General features: G+C 28.8%; 5 protein-coding genes across 7 annotated transcripts in view; 2 read left to right on the top strand and 3 right to left on the bottom strand.

Moving 5' to 3' along the window:
• The window catches only part of LOC112693899 (nucleolar and coiled-body phosphoprotein 1-like), a 4,002-nt gene extending 643 nt beyond the window's left edge, over positions 1 to 3,359 (bottom strand). Inside the window, exons 1-2 of the mRNA XM_025569159.1 lie at positions 3,262 to 3,359; positions 4 to 1,163 (exon numbers count right to left, since the gene is read on the bottom strand). Of these exons, the coding sequence (XP_025424944.1) occupies positions 4 to 1,163; positions 3,262 to 3,330 (1,229 nt within the window). The 5' untranslated portion in view covers positions 3,331 to 3,359. The remainder of the gene's footprint in view (positions 1 to 3; positions 1,164 to 3,261) is intronic.
• Positions 3,360 to 6,119: 2,760 nt separating this feature from the next.
• On the top strand, positions 6,120 to 7,005 carry LOC112693889 (uncharacterized protein C6orf203 homolog). Its single transcript, XM_025569145.1, has 3 exons — positions 6,120 to 6,470; positions 6,542 to 6,672; positions 6,738 to 7,005. Exons 1-3 carry the CDS (start codon positions 6,279 to 6,281, stop codon positions 6,994 to 6,996), a joined length of 582 nt encoding a protein of 193 aa, XP_025424930.1. The 5' UTR covers positions 6,120 to 6,278; the 3' UTR covers positions 6,997 to 7,005.
• Positions 7,006 to 8,117: 1,112 nt separating this feature from the next.
• Positions 8,118 to 12,229, bottom strand: LOC112693898 (WD repeat-containing protein 44). The gene is made up of 8 exons (XM_025569157.1): positions 12,003 to 12,229; positions 11,779 to 11,872; positions 11,470 to 11,722; positions 11,161 to 11,411; positions 10,936 to 11,079; positions 10,627 to 10,881; positions 10,042 to 10,569; positions 8,118 to 9,467 (listed from the first exon to the last, which is right to left on the bottom strand). Exons 1-8 carry the CDS (start codon positions 12,071 to 12,073, stop codon positions 8,283 to 8,285), a joined length of 2,781 nt encoding a protein of 926 aa, XP_025424942.1. The 5' UTR covers positions 12,074 to 12,229; the 3' UTR covers positions 8,118 to 8,282.
• Positions 12,230 to 16,316: 4,087 nt separating this feature from the next.
• LOC112693891 (UPF0047 protein YjbQ) lies at positions 16,317 to 18,305 on the top strand. The gene is made up of 6 exons (XM_025569149.1): positions 16,317 to 16,502; positions 16,603 to 16,797; positions 17,040 to 17,094; positions 17,273 to 17,312; positions 17,814 to 17,855; positions 17,953 to 18,305. The coding sequence occupies exons 2-6, from the start codon at positions 16,638 to 16,640 to the stop codon at positions 18,178 to 18,180; spliced, it is 525 nt and encodes a 174-aa protein (XP_025424934.1). The 5' UTR covers positions 16,317 to 16,502; positions 16,603 to 16,637; the 3' UTR covers positions 18,181 to 18,305.
• Positions 18,306 to 20,360: 2,055 nt separating this feature from the next.
• LOC112693878 (transmembrane and coiled-coil domain-containing protein 4-like) lies at positions 20,361 to 26,080 on the bottom strand. Of its 3 annotated transcripts, XM_025569127.1 has the most exons (12): positions 25,771 to 26,078; positions 25,600 to 25,646; positions 24,781 to 25,092; positions 24,672 to 24,683; positions 24,318 to 24,450; positions 23,972 to 24,216; positions 23,743 to 23,909; positions 22,624 to 22,959; positions 22,431 to 22,567; positions 22,222 to 22,349; positions 21,577 to 21,716; positions 20,361 to 20,603 (listed from the first exon to the last, which is right to left on the bottom strand). In XM_025569127.1, exons 3-12 carry the CDS (start codon positions 24,929 to 24,931, stop codon positions 20,526 to 20,528), a joined length of 1,527 nt encoding a protein of 508 aa, XP_025424912.1. In that variant the 5' UTR covers positions 24,932 to 25,092; positions 25,600 to 25,646; positions 25,771 to 26,078; the 3' UTR covers positions 20,361 to 20,525. The 3 variants fall into 3 exon arrangements, with proteins under 3 accessions (XP_025424912.1, XP_025424910.1, XP_025424911.1); XM_025569125.1 differs by lacking the exon at positions 25,600 to 25,646 and having other exon boundaries at positions 25,771 to 26,080; XM_025569126.1 differs by lacking the exons at positions 24,672 to 24,683; positions 25,600 to 25,646 and having other exon boundaries at positions 20,362 to 20,603.
• Positions 26,081 to 26,262: the final 182 nt, after the last annotated feature.

The raw sequence follows: 26,262 nt of genomic DNA, 5'->3' as shown, positions 1-26,262 counted from the left end.
TACGGCACGCGACGTCTCGGACAGCTTACGGGGGTGGCCGGAGCGCAAGGACGCGGTTGCTGCTGTTGCTGGCCGCAGTTACTGTCGTTCGCCGAGGACGCGCTGCTGTCGCAGGGCGACGGCGGTTGATACGGCACGCGACGTCTCGGACAGCTTACGGGGGTGGCCGGAGCGCAGGGACGCGGTTGCTGCTGCTGCTGACCGCAATTACTGTTGTCCGCGGAGGAGACGCTGCTATCGCAGGGTGACGGCGGTTGGTACGACACCCTGCGCCGCTGCGGGTTGGCTGCGGGGGTCTTACAGCAACGGCCGGCTCCGTCGGCGACATCCTGTTGCTCGCGTTGTCGTCGCGCTTCCAACTGTTGCCGGAGCTCCTGCACTCCCTGTTTCTGCGCGCTTATCCTGCTCCGGAGCTGCTGTTGCTGCTGCTCTGGCGGCGGCGGTCGATCCATATCCTGCTGCTGACGCTCTATGCACTGTTTCAGCACCTCCCGATGACGTTCCACCATGGCCAGCTCGGCGCACAATTCCTCGTGCAAAGTAAACTCCTGTTCCCGCGTCATCTGTAAACGCATATTCGTGAACGGTGGCGGCCGCGTACAATCCGGTCGCGCGTTGTGGCGCCTGGTCCGCCGCGACGTTTCCCTGTTCCCACGGTGCTCCTGCCAGTTCCGCATGTCCGCGTGGTCATCGTAGTAGTCCGGCTCGTAGCCGCCGCCGCCGCCGCCACACGCTCCCGACTCGAAAGACGAAGACACCTCCCCGCATTGGGCCGCCAGACCTTCCTCGACGATTCGGTCAACCGGGTCCGGGCAGCTGCACGCCCTATACTCTTCGGATTCGCGACCCAACCTCACGCCCCGGCCACCGTCGTTGCAGTTCAGCTGCTCCGCCAGGTTCGCGCGCACGTTGCACACCTTACGCTTCTCGATCGCGGTCAAACATTTGTTTTCCTCCTCTTGTTCGCAAGGGTTCTTCCGCGGCTCTTCCGACTCTGGACACGACCGCGGGCACCTGTCCGGGCATCTGGGTTGATCATCGCGTCTACCACTACTGATGTTGTTGTTGTTGGTGTTGTCGTCGCACGATGATGGGCAGTCCATTGCCGTTCGTCCTGTCCGGGTGTTTTTTGAGTGTATTCGTCTTTCGTAATGCACCGGAAGCTGCAGAATGCATGTAACTTTTTAATGTTATGCAAACCGATTCGTGTTTAAAAAAAATACTTGTACCGTGTACCCGTGTGAAAATCGTCAAGCGATTTTTATAAATATAATAAATTGTGACCAGCACTCTAGAAAAAATAACGACGTCAACAACGTGTCGACACGCGATTCGATAGCAAAAGTATGTCGTGTTTAGTCGTTGCCACTATTGCAATACACTTCTGCGTGCATTCAAAATAACAATTATCCATCCATGCGAGTGGTGTTTTTACGTTAGAATCGATTGAATTTGTTTACGTGGTTTTCATTTCATGATCGCTAAATACTAAGCCTGGGTATACATTTTTAACTGAGTTAAGTTGATTCCAAGAATACCTACCAAATCTCCTTCATTACCAACCATCACTGAATCCAAAATCACAAATATAAATTCTTATCATAATCGTTATTATCACGGTTAAGGATAGTAACTATAAAATAATTAAAAATAAAATAAATAGTTTAATAAAGTTTATTATCTTCCTTATTATCTCAGGAACTACTGGTTCGAATGAAAAATTTTTTTTGTGTTGGATAGTCTATTTATCGAGAAAGGATTTATGACATCACGCTACTACCAATAGAAGTGGAACGCCGATGAAAAATGTTGCAAATGATTAATTATAATATTAATCATTATACAAATTATACAATATTAATCACTATACACACCTTTAGTTCAGTTGATTGTACAATTTACACTCAGTTATTTACACATGTAAACTGCCCAGCAGGGGCGCCATTTCAGTTTTTTTAAGGGTGTGCAAGCAATTAAAGTGGCCAATTTTTTCCCATCACCAGGCCAACATTTATAATTAGCAGTGATTATCGATCAGCCACGGTGCATGCACAACATTAAAGATTGGAAAACTGAAGATCAAAGTGGCAAAGCCATGTATCAGTGACGCCTAGGCTAATAATTGAAGATAAAAAAAAAAATCAAGGTGTGCGAGTGCACACCCTGCTCCCCCCCTACAAATGGCGCCTCTGCTGCGCAGTTAAACTGATCGTGTGTGGGGCCTTTAATAGCAAAGGATTATTAGTATAGACTACTATTTAAAATCCTATTAAAATGTCGCCGCGTACTGAAAATTTTCTGGCGCAGTAACACTTCTTTCAAGTTTAGTATAGAATATCTTGAGTTCGAACTACGGATCGGATAACCCACATTTTTTGCATTATTTTTACTTTTTTCTACATTTTTTTTATTATCTATATAATTATTATTATAACTATGTAGTTACTATAATTATATTCAGAATTTTGTATACTGTCACTTTTGTGTATAATACTCTCTTTCTATTTTGTTTCTATTATTTTACATAATCACATGATATATCTGTAATTGCAATTGTATTAAAAGTACTCGGCCCGGATATACTTTTAAATAAAATAATTGGTCGAGTCTTAGAGAAAGTTATTAAATCTTCTTCGAAAAAATAATTGAATTTCTGAAAATATTAATGCAATATAACTGTTGTGTATACATAATTGCGTTATTGGGGAATCGCATCTTTTTTTTGCAAATAGAAAAACAATAGTTATTTTGTATTGATAACGCATTTATCGGGCATGGACCAATCGCGTTATTCAAATTTGCCTACCTTCAGATATGAAAATATTGTTAATAAAGTTGATTTATTATTGTAAAAGAGTTTAAATGTGAACTATAATGTATGTCAACTGGTATAACTTTAAATTTGAATGTATTTATATGATATGTATTAATAGTTGAAAAAATAAATCAGTTAGTGTATTATTTATTTTTTTTATATTTATAATTATAACTTAATTTTGAATGATTGACGATTAAAAAATAACTTGGTAAATGAGAAGAAAAAATAATTATTCATTAATTGTTATTATTATTCGTTAATTCATTTTCCTCATTTATCGTTGTATCGTGATGCGTTAGGTGTGAATAACTGCCGTCGGTACCAGCTATGTGAGTATGTATGGAAAACAAACCTCAATTATAGCAGGATTGTGAGTTTATTATTTGAAGCGAAGTTTTTACGTCGTATAAAAGCTCAGTCGAGGCATACTTTGGGAGACTTACGTAATAAGAACACATAGATGAGTGGCTGTACAATCTTATTCTCTGGAGATTTTCGTCAAATCCTGCCATTTATAGTAAAGGTACGGTGTCCAACGCCAGGATCGATTCAATACTCAGTCTCGGCAGTACATACCTATTGAATGGTGAAGTGCACCATTTCTGATAATGAGTTGTCGTGCGTTTTTAATAATAATAAATTAATTTTAAACTTACTAGAAGAAGAATTGGGAGAAAGTAATTATTTTTTTAATTTAAAATCAAACAAAATTTAAAAGCCATGGATCATAAAAAAACCAATACATTCCGCACACTTCGCTCTGAATATTTCTGTTCAATACTATGTACAGGCAAAACTGTGCGGAGCAGCTAGTCTGATAACATTAATCGTTTGGTATATTATGTTATTTTAATTGGATTATGTAATCAGCATACTAGAATTTTATTATTATAGTTTCTCTTGTAATCATTATTATGTTCACTATAATTTTAATTATATTGTAAAATTGTTGAGCTAAATAGTGTTATGAGTTCGTTGGATTTCTTAAATATTTAAACACTTAAACGAGTTGTCCGTTTTAACTATTTTATTTATTTTAGCTTGAAAAAATAACAAAAATATAAGTTATTACTAGGGCTCGGAAGTTATAGGAGTTGCATATTGTTCTGTATGCAAACGATTTATAGCACACCAAACTAGAAATCCGAGCTATACAATATTGAGTTTAAAAATTGAAAATGCATATTTTGCATAATGCGTTGATTTTAGAGAAAAAGTGCATATTTCGACGATTTTCATTGATTTTCGTATATTTGTGTGCATATTTAATGTTTCCTAAAAAAATTAATTTTTTTCATTCTTATTTTATTCATTATTTTATTCATTTGTTATTTTTTAATGTCTACTATGAATTTAACAAAAATATTGATGGTTCGATGCAATAATTTAACAGGTATACCAGGTATAACAGGTATAATATATTATACAACATATATTTATCTCGTATTTCACAAATAATGAAAATATATTTGTTCAATTATTTTTTCAATAAAATCTCAAATGCCGTTCGATTATGCGCCATATTTTAGTTTTCAATAATACAATTTTTTTAATTATAGGTTTTTAAAATTTATTAATTAACTTTTAATCAATAAATAAATATTTTTTTTTGCATATTTCACATTTTTTCATGCATATTTTATCATTTTTTCATGCATATTTTGCCTTTTTTAGCTCCTATAACTTCCGAACTCTAGTTATTACATAATAAGGTGTTACTGAATCGTTCGCTAAACCACGACTAAAACGATTATATCAACCATGTTATTCGCCTGTCTTACAATATTAAATTACCGCTTATAAACAAATATTAATGCTGAGTGTTACATACTATATTCCTATTAAAACTACTTGAACCAAGGGATCATAACAATAGTTATACTGATTGCCAAATAAAAAAATTGTTTAACTATTTACAATATATTACACGTGTGATAGATAGGGCAATACAATTTGAAAACGCGGCGCGCAGGACATATAACTAAATAAAATTTAATAACTGTTGTGATAAAAATAAAAATATCCAGAACATTACACCGACAATATGTATCCACTTAATGTTTGTTTAATAATTTATTTTACACTTAAATCGGAATGTTTCGTTTTAAATGATTTTTTAGTATCATAAACAATATTTATTGACCGTTAATGCGTTGTTGTCTGAAAAAAATTGTTTACGAGCAAAATTATGTTACAGTTTAATGAACTACGTTTTACGGAAAATGAATACTTCGTAACGAAAAATCATATTTAAATGCGGATAAAAAGGGGTGGGGGCCTCAGCCATTAAGTAGAACATCGTACTAAAAAAATTAGACAAAAGAAAGACTTCGTACAAATCGACATGCGCAACGAATCACGGCAGTAACTTACTTTACTAGACCCCACCTTTTTTCATTTCTAGATCCGCGCCTGATCATATTTATAAAAAAAAATCGATTCGTTTTTAATTAAAACGTCGAACGAAATTGTAAAAAGTACATAATTTCAATCACGGATTCGTTTTTGTATTTCGACCTAGGTAACATAATACATATATATATATATATATATATATAAAATACATTTATAAAACGAATATTATAACATAAGAAAATATAATTTTTCACCGAAAATTGTTGAAAAAGAACGATGGTAGAAACAGAGACGTGCCGTTAAGATTTGGCACACAGGGCAAAATTAAAGATATTCACGCCCTATTTTATTTATCATTAATCGTAAATCATAGATTTATAAATTCTTGGCGCTCCTTTAAACCATATGGCCAGGACGTATGCTCCTATCCCCCCCCGCCATGGCACGGTTCTGGGTAGAAACGAGTTGTTGGCGTGGAAAAAAGTTCGGAAAAAAACGCAAAAAATATGTTCGGAAAAAAACGCAAAAAATGTAACTCGGAAAAAAATGCAAAAAATTTAGGACTACGGTCTGATTGTGTTGGCGAGGCTGCGGACGAGTGCTCTACTCGCAGACGCTATCCCGCTACTGCTCACCGCGGAGACTTTTGGCTGCTGGGTTTCCCCCCTGGCCCGGTTCGCCTCTCCTTAGCTAACCTGGGCACCACGGGCTACCCCGCGGAGCCCATATTGACGACAAGCTTAGCGCGGACGTCCGTTCAACGCGGACCGACTCGTAGCAGTTGTCCCCACCTCAAACCATCCACGTAGTCCGACCTCCGGGACGCCGGATTACAGGAGCGCGCCACCGCTCCCAGTCGAAATATACGTGGGAAATCATTCTATTTGAGTGCCACAATCGTGGCCGGCCACACGACCACCAACGCGCTCTGCGTCGTTCTCTTACGGTCGTTCCTTATCACCGGCGACGGTCAACCGCTGATAAACCATTCGGTTCCAGGACGGTGACAAATTTTTTATCGGATCACGTTTTTCCTGCGATTCTGCGTCGCATACCGGAACAGTGCTCATTTCGTTTCCGGCCCGCTCGGGAAACCTAAAAAGAAATGTCAAGGTTCGTGTCGGGGCTCCGGTCCGCGGTTGCTGTCTGCAATCTTTTTCCACGATTGCCGTCCTCCGTTTTCATCGTGACTCGCAGCGTTCACTATCATCATCATCAATGTCGACGGCCGCCGATTCTCGCGAACACGGTTCGATGTTTGCTGTCGAGCAAACGCTACAAACGTACAAAAAACCAAGTAATACGGCAAGATCAAACGCATCTGTAGACGTTATCCCAAGTCTAATCTGTTAGCGTTTTCTTTGTTAGAACGATGACGATAGTTCCGACGACGAAGAGTTGGATTTAGATATGGACAATTCCAGTAAACTGATGAAATTCAGGACCAGCACCATGAGGATGGATGCCATTCTAAAACATGCTTTAGGGAAATCTAGAAAGTAATTAATCCAATGTCTGCGTTGTGTTGTTCTGATTATATGTGTATATTTTTTTTTCCCTCTAGTAAAATTGAAGTAGCTTTCTATGAAAGTCGTATTCGAGTGAACGGAGAAAAAGTGACAAAGAAAAGTCATTCAGTGGAAGTGGGCGACGAGATAGACCTGGTCAAAGGCCCTAGTCCAAACAATCCAGATTTTCTATTGGTATCCCGAGTAGAAGTATTATCTGCTAAATTAGATGGCGATGAATTAGAAGTTAAGTTAAAAATGTATAAGAACCTTCTCATTAATGACTATGATAATAAATGGAAATCTCCATCATAAAATTTTGTACATTTGGGTTAGATAATTCATATTTATAATTAAATTACATTTTTAAATTGTTTTGAAAAAGTTGTCAAAACATTTTTTTTTTATTATCTTTTAACTAAAGTTACCATGTTTTTGTTTATACAAATATACATTTAAAATATTTAAAATAGCATAAGTTTTGCAAATTGATATAGTATAAATAATTGAATATTAATAACTTTTTTTTTTTACTCAATTTATATGCGACTTGATAAATATTACTAATAGTAAATAATTTTTCATAATATTTACCATTAAATATTAATTTATTCTACTAAGTTTATGATAATCTTACACTTACTAATTTATTTCAAATTGTTATTTAATAACATGATCATTTATTTCACTGTAAAACACTTTGCCTCCGAGATAATTATATCTAACCTAGGGCCAACTTTTTATAAATGTAGAAAAAATATTGATGCATACTTATTCTATAAGTCACAAAGATAAAACTACTTGATAAGTGGTTTTTAATGTTCTTTGTTACCTATAGGCTCATAAATAATATATTCATTGATATTCAAAATATATAATCAATTAATTATACTCAAATAATATAATATTTATAAATTACATATTTTCATTTTAACTATTACTTTTTGGAAAATATGACCATTATACGATATATTAAAGTAATGAGTCATAAAAAATACCATTTGTGTCATTAAAACAATGAAAAATTACAAAAATTAATCCTAACATTTGACTGATTAACTATTATTAATTCATATTTTAAAAACAATTTTATTTGTAAATAATAAAGTGTTTAATGAAAATCAAATTTTTTTTTATAAATTTCCTAACTTAAATTTTAAATTCATTCTTTTCACAAATACTTTTACTAAAGAATTAAGAATATTATTATTTTAATAGAACTATATTCTATTTTAATGTAACATTGATTTTTTCAAAATCAAAAATAACTGTAATTTACATATCATACAATAATTGTAAATAATTTAGTTATTTTGTTGTTAACATTATATTAAAAATATTTAACATTCATAAAAACAATTACCAGAAGCCAAATTGAATTAAAATACATTTTTGTTATAAAATAATGGTAACAAATTAAAATTAATTATACCTCACCATCAATCTAATAATTACTATAATTATTAATTTCTAATAGTTAAGTTGCAGCTAATTAATAATATAAATCATTTGATCCAATAATCCAAATTTATCTTCATTTTCGTAATGAAACCAAGCATAAATTATATTATTAAAAAAATGCCAATTTTGGTTGAATAAAATTATACCATAGCACTAGCTGGAAGTGAACTATGTTTAGGTTTCATTCGATTGATGAACACTCGTATACAGCCATTAAAATCTGCGCTCACTAAAACATACCCATCTTGGCTACTATTTTCATCAGTTTTCATTTGTCTAAATACCACTTCTGGATTAGGTGCAAAAATTGCACAAGTCACTACAGCATTATGGGCTTTGATTCCTTCCCAGTAATCATTTCGATCTCGTCTTACTGATGTGAATTTTGAATAATCATGATGTGTTTTCCATACATATATGCATTGATTTTCTGATCCACATACAATATATTTACCATCATGACTAAAACTAGCTTTGATTTGACTACTTATATTAACATAACCTTTGTACTTGCAAGATAGGTTTAAGTCTCTGAGATCATACAATCTAATTCGACTGTCATTAGATGTTACCAACACTTTATCTTCACCAGGCATACCAGGCATTGGTTCAATACCACTTATTTTACGTCCTGTAGAATTTCTACCTCGAGTGGAACGTACATGTATTTGAGTATGATAACGTAATTGATCAGTTGTATAAAATATGCATCGACCATCGTAGGAACCCACTACTGCAAATTTACCATTCTGACAAAAATTAGCGGCAGTTATAAGTTTTGTTTGCCCTTCAACTTCATTCCAAACTGCTACTTTTTTATCAGGAATATTCCAAAGACGAAGCTTTCCATCAAGTGATCCGCTCAAAAAATAACGATCATCTCTTGGATGAAAACATATTGCAGTTACAAAATCAATGTGTTGAAAACAACATAAACATTCTCTTCTGCTTATATGCCATAATCGAACAGTTTTATCCATTGATGATGATAAGACAAAATAATTTTTTGACCAAGCTATATCCAGCAAATCAGAACGATGTCCAGTATATGTACAAAAAGGACGAGACATAAATGGTCCACGATCATCTGAATCTGCAGAAAATGATTGATCATCGACTGATAATTGAGAAACTAAAGATTCTGTAGAAGGCGTAGGTGAAACTTTATCAGCATCATATTTTTTACGCATTTCATGGAAATCTTTAAAAGCATCTCGTAGAACCCAAACTCGAAGCACACGATCTTGTCCAGCAGTAGCCAATAATCTACCACACATGGAAAATTTCATACACCATACTGGACCTGTATGTTCATTACAGAATTCCTACAAAAAAAAAAAAAAAATTATGTTAATAACTTAAAAAATACATTGAATTGTACCTATATTTAAAGTCAACTTCTAAAGATGAAAACTTTAATACAAATTCAATCAAAAGAACATAAAGAATCATAAAGAATGTTATTCTTCTTATAACAACAACTATACATACATGAACTTACATTTTTAAAACTTTCTGATTAATTAATTATATGCTCTATTAAAAGTTTAATTTCATTGTTCAACAATAGAGATGGAATGAACTTTTCAGTTAAAAATTTCAACTATAGGTGAAAAAAATTATTTAAACTATTGGAAATAAATTGAGATTCTAAATTAAAACAAGAATTCATAATAAAAAACTGAGATGTCTATCTACATTTATTATATTTTTCATAAATATTAATTGGCTACAATGAGTGAAAATACTGAAAGCTGTCTTTGAATTGTATTATTTTAATTTAAAATTTAGTTAAATTAAATATAAAAATAATTATAATTTGGTTCAATCTTATAAACAAAGATTTGACCCAATATTTAATAATATATATTGTGAATACAACAATTTTAAATTACTAACTTGAACATGTTGAACTGAATCAAATTCATATGGTCCTTTATGGCTATTGGATGCTCTCAATTTGAATGGTTCATTAACTTGTGTATTAGGAACATCAGTTGCAGGTTGTGGTCTTTCTACTAAATCTATAATTTCCATAACATCTTCTTTGTGCCTAACATGAGATACTTCATGTGCAATTGTTCTCGCTTTATTTACAGTTTTCTTTACTGTAGTACCCAAGAATCGTTTGATTCTAGCAGTGCGACGACGTATAGTAGATTCATCAACTGGGTCATCTCGTCCTGTAGCTACAGTATCATTTGATTTACTACCAATACTTTCTTCGTCTGATTCTTTAAGTTTTTTTATAGAATTTGATCTATATGAATGAGAATCTAAGTTTGGAGTGCTCACATATTCTGATGTCAAGCGCATTATATGTAAAGATAATGGGTTAATGCACTGTGGTAATTTATCTTCAGCTATACTAAGAGGAACTCTTTCTCCAGTATCCAAATTTAATACAGTTATTTGTTCCAGTATTTCCTAAATTTAAAATCAAATTATTATATCAAATTATATTTATTAAATATAATTACTTACAATGTCAGTTAATTTTTTTCCGGAATCGGTATGTGTTTTTAAAAACATATTTAATTGCTGATCTCTCAACTCTTGTTCATCACCAGCAGATCTTCGACGTTCCCGTGAAGCAACACGGTTACATGATCTATTGGAAGCTATACCACTTGTACTAGCCATTGGGTAAGTATTGCTATGTGAAGCAATTGTTTTGGATTTTTCTCTAACTTCTTCAAAAGCTTCTTTAATCATACTAAGAACTGGTTTTTCTTTATCCTATTAATATGAAACTATTAATTAATTGAAATACTAAAATTTAATAAAACCTACCGAATGATTAACAATATACTGCCCTTTAGTAGCAGAATGAAGATCTAAAGAATGTTCTAATTCTCTAGTTAATGATTCTATAGTACTCGCAGGGCTTGTTAAACAATTTGGATCAGTTTCTTCATCTTTTTCAGTATTCAATTGCTATTCAATAAAAAATATGCAATAAAATAAACAAATGTGATATTTGTATGATATTGATAATTTCATATATGTAGTAAGTACATTTGAATTATCTTCAACCTTAGCACCATTATTTTCAATTGTTTGTTTACGTCTTCTTCGTCTTGGTGGAGCAATAGGTCTATCAGTTTCAATACAAACAGTTCCATTATTTTTTGTGCTTGCTATCACATCGGGTTCATGAAAAGTTGTAACAGGTTCAGAAGGTACAATTGGTTTATCATCACATGAAACTGGTGTAGATGGTTCAGATGATTTATTGTTTTCTGATGGGCGCAGAGCAGATTCTTTTCCTAAAATAAATTTAATTTTAAGATGTCTAAAAAATAATTTACAATTTGTAATATGAACCTATAAAATGATCTGAAGGAACGCTTCCTAATAATCTGCCAACTTTGCCTAAGGATAAAATACTCTGTACTGATGCACCATCTGGCTCAATTACTCTAAAAGGATGACTAGGTCTATGTGAAGGTGCTAGGAATACACCATCAGCTGATGAGGCTTGACTTTCAGTCGGTGATACTGCTTGCATTTCATCTTCATCGATTTGCATATGTTGTCGAATTTCATTGAATTTACGTCGACCATTGGGCTCTGATGCCTAAAACCATTAATTTATAAATTATAATAGACTAATTACTTTATAAATAATCTTACCGATTTTGAAGTACTAGATATTTTGAAAGACATATTTTTTTTCTTTTCTTCCAATAGTTCTTTTTCGCTTTTGGCACTTTGCTTTGATTGCTCACTAAAAAAAATGAACGATTATTTTTATATGTATGTTTGATATAATAATTAATAATTATATTTATATATAATAAATAAAATAATGTATAATTGAGTACTAAGCAAAATTATGACAAATAAAAAAAATCTACTTTTGATCGCGAGCCGTGAAATCTTCAGCATCAAAAAACTCTTCCGTTTCACTGCTACTAGAGTTTGACATTTTTAAACATAAAACATTGTAATCAATAATTTATTTGTTTTTAAATAAAAAAAAAAATTAATTAATCAATTGAAATATATGAAATGGATTTATAGAAGTTTGTTAAATTTAATAAAAATGAATCATTAGTACTCATTTAAATTTGAGATAAGAGTGTTTTCAAAATGATTGACTACTTGAATGAAGTTATATCAAAAATGATTACACTCAACATATTATCTTATCAATTAAAAAAATATAAAAGATAACTCAGTGTGATTATCAGTACAATATTTTAATTAATGGTGTCGACAACACTGAAAATGTTGAATATTTTGATTTTTTACCAGTTTAGTTTTTGTTAGCTTCGTAGAACTGTAAAGGCCTAGTTAGAAGAAATATTATAGGATCACAGATTACATTATGTACATTATGTTATGCACTGCTAATGAGAACCTATAATAAAAGATACGCGTTTGATAACCGATGGTTTTTAAAATTAACAATTAGGTATTACTTATATTTAATAAAAAATAAAATAAGAGTCTTTTATATATAAAGTAATATTTTACTAACTCAAAAATAATTTATTATTTTCTAAAAATTATATCTGTCAGATGACATTCCCTATGATCAGTATATTATCCCATGCTCCTTTTATCTACTATCTATATACAGTACACAACATTTAAGGCGATATATTTTCCATTGTTGTCGTTGGTTTGTTCATTAAATCTTTTACCGAAATAGCTTCAATTTGATGGATTTGAAATTTTTTCACATCTTGATTATACACTGGATGTTGAATTTGTTATACAATTGCTAAAAATCCATTGACGAAATTTGGATGGTGCACAGATTCATGAAATTAAGGCAATCCCAAATTTAAGATGCATCATGTGCACCGCCGAGGTGTGACTATAAATTAAATATTTTTAACGCTCCTTGTTTTACCTAAACTATTCACAATTTGTGGATCCCCAAAAATATTGGTCTAGTTGCACCAATGAATAATGACGGTAACATTATGCCGAAAGAATAAGTATTCAATAAATGAATAAAAAATAAAATAAAAATATAAAATAATTAAATGATTTACACTTATAAATTAATTAATAAATAAATAAATAAATGCTGAGCCTGGAATATTATTATATTTGTAAAGAAGTAGATTTCGAAGAAGTTGATAGAAGACTGATTCGAATTAAAAATTCATTGTCAGGTATATACATATAAAAAAAAAAAAATATATTTATAAAAAAAAGTACATACTTTTAAGAACAGAATCAATCAAATCGTGACTCTTGTCGTATTTTCCTAATATATTAATATTTCAGGCTAAGCATTTATTTTTTTCTATATATAAACAAATAGTTTATATGTATATAGAAATAATTTGTTCCTGCCACCCTTGTTTTTTGAACATCTTGCACACATAGGTAGCCCTGAGTTCCACTGTTCCTCGTCAACTTTACATCTTTGAAGCTATATTTAATGAACTTTCAGAGATTAAAATCTCTCTAATATCGTATGATTTTATTTATAACACAACCATTACAATTAAAATAAGTTATATCAGATATCATAATTGAATGGTCTTAAATATTAATTTTTTCATTCAATAGGTAACTTCATACTTGTGATGGAAAGTTAATAAAACTTCAAAATACTTTTTCGGTAACTCACGAAGAACTTAGATTTGGTACGAATGATAACCCAAATGATCAAATCTTGGTATAAAATTCCAAGTAGGGGTGTGTCTGAAATATGACTCTAATCAATAGCAACAATAGTACTCATTTGGTATTTGCATTAGTTCTTACCATAAATTTAATACCAGAAGCTTATTCGTCAGTCACACTACTACAGAACAAGTAGACTAGAAATTATTCGTCCAAAAAAGAATACTGTTGTGGTTTGTTATAGATTTCTAAGTTGTTCTGTATTTCATTACTCATTAATTGAAATGTCAGATATAAAATATGTGTGGGTAGTGAGGTGTAATAATTGAACCCATGATCTACAATCTCGTACTATGATGGCAAAACATTATGCACTGAGAATACACGATGTTAGGTGCCATAACGACTCGTAAAATCATAACTAATGAATGTCCGAGATTGGCTGAATACTAAATGAACAGAAGCAAACGGTATAGCATATTATTATTTTCCCAACCAAATTAAGTTATTAATAAATTTAAGGTAATTGTCATCAGAGGGGCACAAATTAATATAATTTTTTTTTAGCTTTAATTTTTTAATTTGTTACATATAGATATTACAATCTTAGATAAAAGATACACGTATAGATACAATACTTATAACCTCGAATTAAGATATCTTAATTCGTACTTAAAAATATAATTAACATATGATTGGACTATTTTTAATGTCAATATACAAGACATATTCACGTAGTTATTTCGTTACGATTTGATTCCTGTGTTTAATAAATTAATGTTATCTAAAAATGTCGAGTAGTTTTTTTTTTATAAAATTGTATTCACTTTCTAAAAAAATTATTGCAAAAAACTTAAAATACTGTAGGTTATTATAATAATGGTAAGCATAAGCACAACACACAAATAATAAGAAATATAATAGCGGAGGCTCGATAATTTGTTTTCAATAATTGCATGGCCGAAATGTATTACATTTATTGACACAATTTTTAGTTATGAGTTTATGATTGCAGTATTGTAATAATTTGAATTTATATTTTATGTTCACATTATTTAGTACTTTGTCTGATGATCGGGAATAAAATATATAAAATACAAAATCCGTCGTATATTATGTTTCTACTTTGATATTCTTCAGAAAATATTTATAAGTCAAGTATTATCCGGCATGATTCATCAACTATTTATCGTTCTTGATAACTGAGATTATGACTCATATACATTCATAACTATACAATTATGATTTATTCTTTAGGGAACAATTATTTCCTATGGTTATCAAACTATAGGAGCGAGATTCAATTAACACCTATTAAAAATGTTTTTCCTAGTTATGCTCGAACTCAACTATAAATTTTAATTTATTTTTGTTTTTATATTTTTCCAAAGCGAATATTATCATATTATCATTGTGTTCGTGTATGTGACCATTAAAAACACCTATCTCAATTTTTCAAAGTATTTATATTTATTCGATTTTGATCGAGAACCAAAATGTATTATAAACTATAGTGGCGATACCTATTTTTAGTTCTAAAGAATTTTAATTTTAGTATTTTTAATAAGTTAGTTCTATTAAATCACGTGAATAATATTTCAAGATAAATGATAATATAATAATAATATATAAATATATATAATGTTATTTTAAGAATAACACAATTTTAATTTAATTTAGAAAAATAATTACTATGATTTTTTTTTTTTTGATTTAGGAAAGATTCAGGAGGTCAGCTGACACACAATTAATATTGGTTGACAAAATTAGCCTCTTGAAGACTTCTTATATTTTTTTAGTGTGTCGACTATAAGTTGAAGTTAAAATTACACTGACAAATACCTCAGATTTCACCCCTTTCCCCACCAAATTATGCCACTAGTTTAATTGTGCAGTAAAATAATCTCTATGCTAGACCCCATAAAAATTCTATAAAATAAAATAAATGTTTACAGTGATAGTTATGAATTAACTTAAAAAACAAATATTATATGATCGTAATATTTTTATAACTTAAAATTTAATTATCATTTAATTTGATTTTAATTTCAATTGAACTTCTTATATTGTTAAATGTAATTCGTATACCTATACGAAAATAACATATCATTTTAAACAAGAGTGCCCCTAGCAGCAAATAATATATCATAACTTAAATTCGGGATTTGGATAGGGTCCAGACCCCTTGGACTTCACCTCTCACGTAAAACCACCACTGGAACTAATGAATTCAAATTTAGCGTCCCTGATTTTTTTTTTTTTTTTTTTTTTTTTTATCTATAATACAGTGAAACGCCATCAATTTCGTTGTTAGCAATTTCAAAAATCCCAATACTTGGGTTTTAGTTATGATGGTCAATAGTTAGGGAGGGAAATTTCCCAAGGTGAACGTAGATTTCACAAGGTATGTAGGCGTGTTCTGTTTTAATGCTAAATTTTAATGAAAGGTTCAAGCCTTTTTCATTTTAAACGCCGTTACAATGGCGCTTTTAAAACCGTTGTGGTTGGCAAGACAATGTTCAAAAAAATGGGAATTTTACTTTACTCACAGCCACACTGTACGAAAATTTGTTTCCGTGTGGTTTTTATTCAGTGTAATCTCGAAATTTGGAAATTTCAGATTACTGAAATTGAATTAACTAATCTTACCAAATATTATTGTAGATTAAACTGTAGATATTGTGAACTCCATTAGCCTATCAATTTATCTATAGCCAATAAGTCCCGTTAAACGATTTCTACGAAATGTATTGCGTACGATGACTTCTGTAAGTGTCAATTCTGCTTTCTGAAAATCTAATTTCTTATTCAGTAGATGTAACTGAAAAAAAAAACCAATAAATTGTTAATATTCTGTTCCACCAACAGACCGTAACTTGCGTTGTAAATACACGTACATAGGGATGGCGTCATCCAGTCGAGGAATTCAAATTGGTTCTGCGTGGTTTCAACGCAAAATAAATCTCAGACCACAACACAGGGGTGTACATTTAGTGACCGAAGAAATTCTAAAACAGATACCTGAAATATCTCAATTCTCAGTTGGATTGTGTCATATACAAAGTAAAATATTTACTAATATTCTATCAATTTGGCTATGGCTCGTGTAAAATAATAGTATATCAACATTATCAAAGTATAATGTTTTTATAATAATAACGTTTATAGTTGGTTTGAAATTATAATATTTATATGCACTATAAATGTTATATTATTAATTAATTTTTTAATTATATTAAAAATAAATTGTTATAAACGAGTACAGCATGATAATAAACAATAATAACTATTTTTTTTCTTTTTAGTTTTACACACATCAGCTAGTCTTGCCATAAATGAAAGTTGGGATCCAAATGTCCGGTAAGAATAAGCATTGATACCTTCATTCTTTAAATCCATATTATTAAAAAATTAGATATAACCATAATAAATTTAATTGGAAAATGTATTTTTGTAATAGTTAACTATTTGTATATTACTTTCTTTAAGAAATGTTTATTGGAAAATTGTGCGAATTATTATTTTTTATTTTTTATAGAGATGATATGGAGATGATGTTAAATAAAATAGTACCAGAAGTAAGTATTGATGAAAATATCAGTAGTTATTAAAACATTACTTAATATACATTTGCATAAGCAAATATTTAGTCTTATCTACCTTTAAATAATTAAATCCAGTTCTTTATGATAGGCTTGATTTTTTTTAATTACAATTTTCCTCATCAAATTAACCCTTAGTCCATTAAATATGTTAATTCAGGTAATTGTAATCAAGCTTTTTGGTATTTATTAGAAATATGGTTACCTTTAAACATCATAGACTATAATATTTAATATTTATTTAATTTGCTTAGAATTGTTATTATTCATAATTGTATTGGATTGAAAGATAAAGTCTCAAAGTAGATCTTTAGTTTTTTAAATTCAATCATCACCCAACAAATTAAAATAAGTCAATCAAAATTTTTCTAATTATGATACGACTTATCACTATCAATTAAATAAAATTATTATTAAAAATAATTTAATAATTTTTCATATTAGGTACAAATTGTATATATTTTGATTGTTTTGTAGGGTTTACCTTATCGACATTCATGTGAAGGACCAGATGATATGGTAAATCAATTACATTTATTTGATATTTTATAAACATAATAGTTTTTCATAGAAAATTATATTTTTAATGTTATTCTAAAATTTTTTTTTTTTTTAGCCAGCACATGTGAAAGCATGTTTTCTCGGTTCATCTATAACTGTGCCCATTACTGAGGGGAAATTGAATCTTGGCACATGGCAAGGTATTTGGCTGTGTGAACATCGAAATCAGGCTGGTAGTCGAAAACTTGTGATTACATTAAATGGATCACCGAACTCATCAGCAAGTGATTGTAATCGATCACCAATGTCTCCGTCCTCGCCAATGGCTTCATTAAGCAGTTAGGCACATTATATAAACAAATATATTCACAGATGAATGTTATTTATAAACATCATAACCAACATTAAATGTAGAGACAATTGTTAGCTACTGCCTCTAGTCAATGTAATATATATATATATATATATATATATATATATATATATATATATATAAGCACATTTATTGCAAATTATACTGTTCATTTGTACTTCATCATGACTAGTTAATTAAATATTTTAATCAAATACAGTGTATTCTCAAACATAACTTCACATTCCAGAAAAAAATACTATTATTTATGAATATATTTGATATATATTTATAAAATTAGTGAAATACATTGATGACATAATATTGTTAACTTTTTAAATGTATAATAATAATTACCATTTATAATATAAGCCACGCTTACAATAAGTTAAAATTAAATATAGGACGTTTTAAGAATTTAATACAAAATTGAAAATATGAACTCAACAATTTCTTAAATATTTGTAAGTAATTCGATCATTATAATTTTTTGTTACTCAGTCATACTTTACCTCAATTTTGTATTCATTAATTTAATTTTTCAAATTATAAACACAATGATGTTACTTATACATAAAATGTTTAATAGCTTACAGTGCAGTGCATTGTAAAGTAAATTTTGTACAAAAATTAAAATATGGTATTCTATAAATGTTGTAACAACAATTCATCCAATAAATAATTGTAAACGTCCGTTTTTAGATAGATATTAATTTCTTAATTATAATTTTTAAAATTGCTTGTTTAAAAAATATATTTGAAAAAAAAATGATAATGTCTTATGATGGTTGTTTTTTTATAAAGAAGAAATTATATAAAGTAACAAGCGGGTCCGACAGACGTATATAATAATATTTTACTTATCACAGAATATGTAGCAAATGGTAAACAACTTACATAAAAATACAATAAAGCCCTTAATCATATGGTGTAGTATACATTGATTGAATATTGAAGTAAAATATGAAACATCAAGGAAAAAAAATTACATAAATATTAAAGACAAAAAAATAAAATAAATTACAGTATACTGTAGTATCGAAATATGTAATAAATAATTGTTTCCCAATTTTTATTTAAATTTTAAAGGTAAATTAATTATTTTTATCAGATTTATATTTATTTTTTAAATTCCAATTATATTTATACAATATCAAGGAATAAATAATTAATGACAATTATTAGGTTAGTAAAATCTTAGTACTATTTATGGGGGAAAATATATTTAATAATTTATATTTAGTTTTTTATAGGTATTTTAAAAAAAAATTTTTATTGATTAGAATACAATTATAAATATAATAGTATCATGTTAAGGGTATAAGGAACACTAATACATTACACACACATAAATTATTAAAATATACAATGAATTAATAATTAATAATAAATATTTTTCATAGAATTTGGTTAATTCATTTTTAGAAAGAAGTATAAATGTTATTATTAGGGCTCAGATTTACACGAAATTACATATTTTATTCTATTGATTTAATGCTAATCTAGAAATATATATATGATTCATGTTTTACTGAATTAAATAAAACTATTTTTGTTTTGTATATTTTATAGTTTAATAGTTTATAAGCGTATTTTGGGATTTTATGAAATAAATGCATATTTCAAACTTTTTTAAAAATAATTTAAATTATGTTAATCCCAAATATCTTTTGATTCAAGTGTAATCAAAATGAAAAAACCATGGTATCACAGTCTAATACTTATATCATAAATTAATGTATAATATTAAAAAATTATGAGTAAAATACATTTTAACTAAACTGTGTACATTTTGAAAGCATATTTGGTAATTGTTTAATCATTTAAAATTATTGTAATATGTATACATTTATCACATTTAAAGTGCATAAACTTCTGAGCCCTAGTTATTAACAATTAACCTAACAGACAACAAAAATATTAGAAAATAATATTGATAGGAACACTGTGTTAATACATTTAAATTTGTAGCAATTTAAAATTATATTCCATCTACTCACAGGTATTTAAAAAGAACAGTAATTATTTAAATACAATTTAATTATGTTTGTAAACATTATTTAATATTTTTTAAAAAATATAAGTTTTTATTTTTTACATAATTTGTTTTAAACTTCATAAGTTGCATTTATTAAAATAGAGTAACAATTTATTAAGTAATTAGAACTTTTAAACATTTTGGAGCACCATAGATAATTAATTTTTTAGGTAAACTTTAAATTGCAGATATAGGAATATATAAATTTAATTTATAATAGTATTTTTCCAACACATAACAAAACTTAATATAATTACTTGACAAATAAACTTAATACATTTAAAACTGATAGAAATAATCATTGTCCTTCATTATTTTTGCTCATAATCGCTAGATCAATTTCTGATTTTGATTTCTTCATATTATCAAAATGATTCTTAATATGAAAAATAAACAAATACATTAAAAAACAATTAAATTAGTCATTAGAAATACTTAAAAAAAATTAATAATAATAGGTTATAAAAGAAATATTTTAATTTGAACACATTTTAAAAGCAACTTAAAGTGTTTAGCAATAAGCAATAGGTACTATAGCATGTTTTTGAATAAGATTAATGATCATAATATGCATATTATGCTTTAGTACTAAAATAAAATTGATTTGTTATAATAAATATTATTGAGTGCTGATGTTTATAATTCTTATCAAATAATTTATATTTCAAAAATGTAATTACATTTTCAAATAAGATTTAAGTTCCATACTATGACTAATATAAATTTATTATAATAAAACAATAAATATTTCTACGAAGTTAATAGGCAACTTTTTTTTGGGAGTATGTTGATAAGTTTTTAATTATAATTTTGTTGACAAAACTCAATACACAGCAGAGAAATCATAAATTTTAACATGAAAGAAATAAAAAAAATGTTATTGCTTATTATTATTTTTTTCAGTATTTTTTGACAAATTTTTTATGAATTTACTTTTTAAACAAATTAACAAGATTAATAGATTTTGACACCAAGAAAATATTAAGTTATTGACAATTATACATTTCCAAGAAAAGGTATACATTCAAGAAGTATTGAACAATTCACTTGTACACAATTTGTAACTATTAAAGATTTGTTTAAAATTATTCTAAAAATGTTACATAAATATTAATATATAATTTTAATATGGTATATTATAAATATTAAGAAAACTGTAGGTCTTGCAATGTTAATTTTATTATAATTTTCTCTATATATCAAATTAGATTAAATAATTCTTGTAATCAATTAAAACTAATTATTTAAAGTTGATAAAGAAAGTCAACTATATCTATTTAGTTTGTACTAAAATAAACTTTCTTTGTATAAACTGATATTAAAATTTCATACTTAAAACGAATACTTACATTTATATTTAATTTTTCACACATTCCTTCAGGCATAGATTGTGTAGAAATTATTTGATGTTTTAATTTGGCTGATTCATCTACATTAATTCCAATGAACATTAAAATTTCTGATAGCTTTTGAGGATAATCAAAATGTCCTATATGTTAATAGAAGATTTAGTTAACTTAAAAATGAATAATGCAATAATGTATAATCATACAATATGAATTGATAAACAAATTAAAATAACCAAGATATAATGAAGTGAATTTGATCATCAAATTTATTTAATTAAATGTTTAAAATATTTAAAAAATATCAACCTATTTCATTAATTTATACACTGTGAAATGTATTAATTTTTCAATTCCAGGTGGTTAGCTAAAAACTAAAAAACAATCATGAAAAAATAATTATATAATATTAATATCAAGCCATTTAGGTAATTTTATATACACTTTACAGAAACAATTATTCATTTGATTTCTCTGATAAAAAACCTAAGATATTAATAACATTTCAAATAACATAATATTAAATTAATAATATTATTACTATATTTTTAGTATATGATATGTATATCATCTTTTAGATATATTATATTACAGTATAAAATACCCTTAAGATAATAATGTATTTCTAATTTAATAATTATTACATACCTGAAACAATGCTAGTTAAATCAATATTTTCTATCCTATCATTACTTGACTGAACAGCTTCAAGACCAGCTACTCCATTCGCTTGCATAGAGAGTGTTCTGTATAGGAATTTGAGTAACCAATCACTCCTAATATTTAGTAAAAAATTAACAAATATATGTTAAGTAATAACATAAAATTGAGAATAAAAGAAAAAATATTTAATATACCTGCAATATGCATTTACTACTCTTCCAGCAACCACCTGAGTAATTTTATTCCATTCTGATGAATTTCTAGTACAAGGAGTACCAATTAAGATAGCATTTTGAACAATTCCATGACATTTTTCTCTTTGAGACATTTCCTGAAAAATTACATTCTTATTATATACTTATTAATAATTAAATTATAAACACTTACTCGTAAACAATAATAAATAACTCGAGCGCCAAGACTATAGCCAATTAATGTAACTGGGCGATTACCATGACTATGAGTCAGTAAAGTGTCAGCTAATTGCTTTCCAACTTGAGCTGACCGCCGACAACATACACCCCATGGGTTATCAATAACAGAAGACAAGCCTAAAATTCCAGCAGGCCATGCAATTGCTGCCATTAGACCTGAGAGTACAGTGTATTTAAGAGACTCTTGTACAGCAACAGATACAGCAAAACTAAGAAAGTAATCCATAGCTTTTCCAAGTTCTAATAAATATGAAGATTCATATCGCAGATAATATTGCTCTGGACTGTCCTAAAAATGAAGAGTTTATTTACAATGACTAATTATAAATAAATTGTTGTGATGCTTAATTTTGTAAGATAGATTTGAAATCAAAACTGTTATATTATCTACAATCTATACTATCAATAGGAAAATTGAGCTACCTGATGCCCAACAGTTTTATTTGGTTTTAAAATAAATTATTTATTATTGTATCATTTAATATATTAAATGAATATGCCTCAAGCTGAATGAGAAAGAATAATGAAGTTACAAATTAAAACCTTCAATAATAATTTATATTTAATTAATTTGACATTAAAAATTGGATTCATTTAACAATCTATCTTAATATTAAATTAACAAAAATAATAAAATTCAGAACAAAATTATTTCTGAATAAGCATTAACAAAAGCATGACAATTTTTTTAATTTTCATTAGAATTTATTTTTCAGAAGAAAACATTAAGATAGTGTGATGTTTATATGAAATTATAACCATCACCTTACATTTAATATATTTGTGCACTATGCTTACATTTGAACAAATTGTTCATTCTTAAATATAAAAGTAGCAAATACAATTTTATAAGCTAGGGGAAGCACTTATTTTTTTAAATAACTTTTGGAAATGCTAAATTATTGTTGTTAATAAATTAATATTAAATTATACTTTTAACATTCGTAATTTTTAAAATAATACAATATTTTAAAAATTAAGGATATTTGATATAAGTACCTCCTCTTTGTATTTGCATTTGTCTTTTTGCTATTAAATAAAACAATGTGCATAAAATAAATTAATTTTATACTCTGAGATATTCCCATGGTTGAATATAACTGCTTTCTCTTTCATCACTGAGCCATCCAGATATAACAATAGTAATATGCAAGTGAACATCTCCTGTTTCTGTATCTGTAGATAATTTGTGAAATTGGAACTCTTCAATGTCACCAACTCTTTTATGCATTTTATACCCTACAAATTTGGTTTACAATAATTAATATTAGTTATTAAACTTATTATATTCAACATTTTACCAGTTAAACTTGCTCCAGCAACTCCAAAAAGTGATCCAATAACAGCAGAACCTCCAATAGTTCCAATTGCTCCAAAAATTGCAGATGAACCAAGTACACTGGCTAGTCCAGAACCAATAAGAGGAGCAGCCAATCCACCAGTTAAACCTATGAGAATCCCACCACCAACTGATGCTAATCCAATCATTGCAAAACGTTTTGTTTTTGATATATTATTGCGGCGTGCTGCATCAGCTTGTTCTTGTCTATTATTGATATATAAAAAAGACATTAATATAGTTAATAACATAAAAAACATAATTTTTATAATTATCAGTAAAATAGGTTAGAGAAAAAAAATACTCACTCAGTTTGTGCAGGTAAAAAATTTGATAAACAATTTACAACTTGTAACTCAAAATTATCTACTATATTTAAGTCGAGATCAAAAATACGAGTAACATATAAAATGAGAACTCTCCAACGAGCATCATAGGTACCTTTAAAGTAATAATAATTGAATATATTATATGTGATAATTTATTATAAAATATTTATCAACTTAATAGTTTTAAAAAAAATAATATTAAATTAATTTAATAAATTTTGATCATTATCAGTTTTTAGATGCAAATTACAATTGCATTTTTCGGTATCAAATCTTAAAGTTAACAATTATAAAATAAATAATTATCAAATTTCTTTGATTTTAAATACTTACCTACTTTTAATCCTAATGTTTATGCATTAACATATTTTATTAATAGTTATAATTGGTTTTATAGTAATAATAAATAATAATAATGAATGAAAATAAATTTTTTTATTACCATTTGAAATAGCTAGTAATAGTAGATCTTGTACAATAATCATCAAACCATCTTTAAGTACTTCTTCTTTTTTAAGAGACCTGACATATACTTTAGCATCTAAAGGTAATTCACAACTGGCCATTTCTTGCATAGTTCGTAGTTGTAACATTAATTTTAAATGATTGCACAAAATACGAAGGCAATCTAATTTAAATTCATTATGTACATGATCTTTGTAAAGGCAACTTAAGGAAGTAGCACATAAGGCACAATATGAAAAACGGCCCGTTGGTGTAAGGCATTCTGCAAGGTTTTTAGTGTCTAATGAATCTGTAATGTTAAATAAAATAAAAAGAAGTAAAGTTTAAATAATTTAAATAATATTTGCATAATATTGTTACTAAAACTAATGGGTTTCAAATTTTTTAAAAGCAGTGTTTCTCAACAAGTAGGCATATATTTTTTAATGGAGAAACATGAACAGTTATCATAGACTAAATTAGTAAATTTTTATAAATCTATTTAATATATAGATAATTTATCTATTAATTATTAAAGATCAATTAAAAATTCTAAAAAAATAATAGGTAATCTTAAATAATTGTATTATAAAAACTTATGATTATTGATAAATGCTTCTGTGTTATTCTATAATCATAGGACTACATTAAAAATTACAAATATATAACCATATGTGATAAATTAAGTAATAAAATAATTCAACAATTTAAAAAATATTTATGTTTTGGCTAATAGGTATATTTTACACTGTGCAATTTCAGTATTAGTATTTTGATGCATATATCTGGGTTGAAATAACATACAAAAACAATTTACCATATGTCAGCAATATAATAGGTGAATAGGGCACTAGAGAAATACACCTGCCACAAAGAAATTACGCATAATTGAATGTGTAGTACTTCAAGGTTTTTGGAAATAAGATATCTATCGAAACGTAGAAGTATCAAAATGTTTCCAATAATTGACAAATAAAAATATTTTTACCTTTAATATGTTGCGCTGTTCTATCGTGTGTGTCCATAATGATGAGAACGACGGAACAGAGTGAACATAGTAATTAAAGATGTAATATTGTTGTAACTCTGTTGCAGATGGAACAAAGTGGATAACGCGTAGTATTCAAATTAAATGCAAAAAGTAAATACTGATAAAGAAAAAAATTAGAAAAAATTTGTTGCATAACTGTGGAGTGCGAACGCATACTAACGGAGATAAAAATACGAATAGGAGTTGATGACGATTAGAGCGACTGATAAGACCCGGTGTTGCGAATGTCGATGAAAAAGTAAAAATCCACAGGTAACCGCACGAGATAAGTCAAGTAACCAACGACTCCGCTTCGGGACACGATGATAACGGTACTGTGTTGGACTGCATTGCTGCCAATACCGGCCGACGTCGACCGCGGTGGGACTTTCGGTATGAAGCCGCGTGGCCAGCATGTTTCCATTTTGCGGCCATCGCGTCTTCCTTTCT

Source organism: Sipha flava, unplaced genomic scaffold (genome assembly GCF_003268045.1).
Source record: "Sipha flava isolate LNK unplaced genomic scaffold, YSA_version1 119_pilon_pilon, whole genome shotgun sequence".
NCBI classification, from domain to species: Eukaryota; Metazoa; Arthropoda; class Insecta; order Hemiptera; family Aphididae; genus Sipha; species Sipha flava.
Note: the sequence above shows the minus strand (reverse complement) of the source record. Positions and strands in the feature narration are given on the sequence as shown.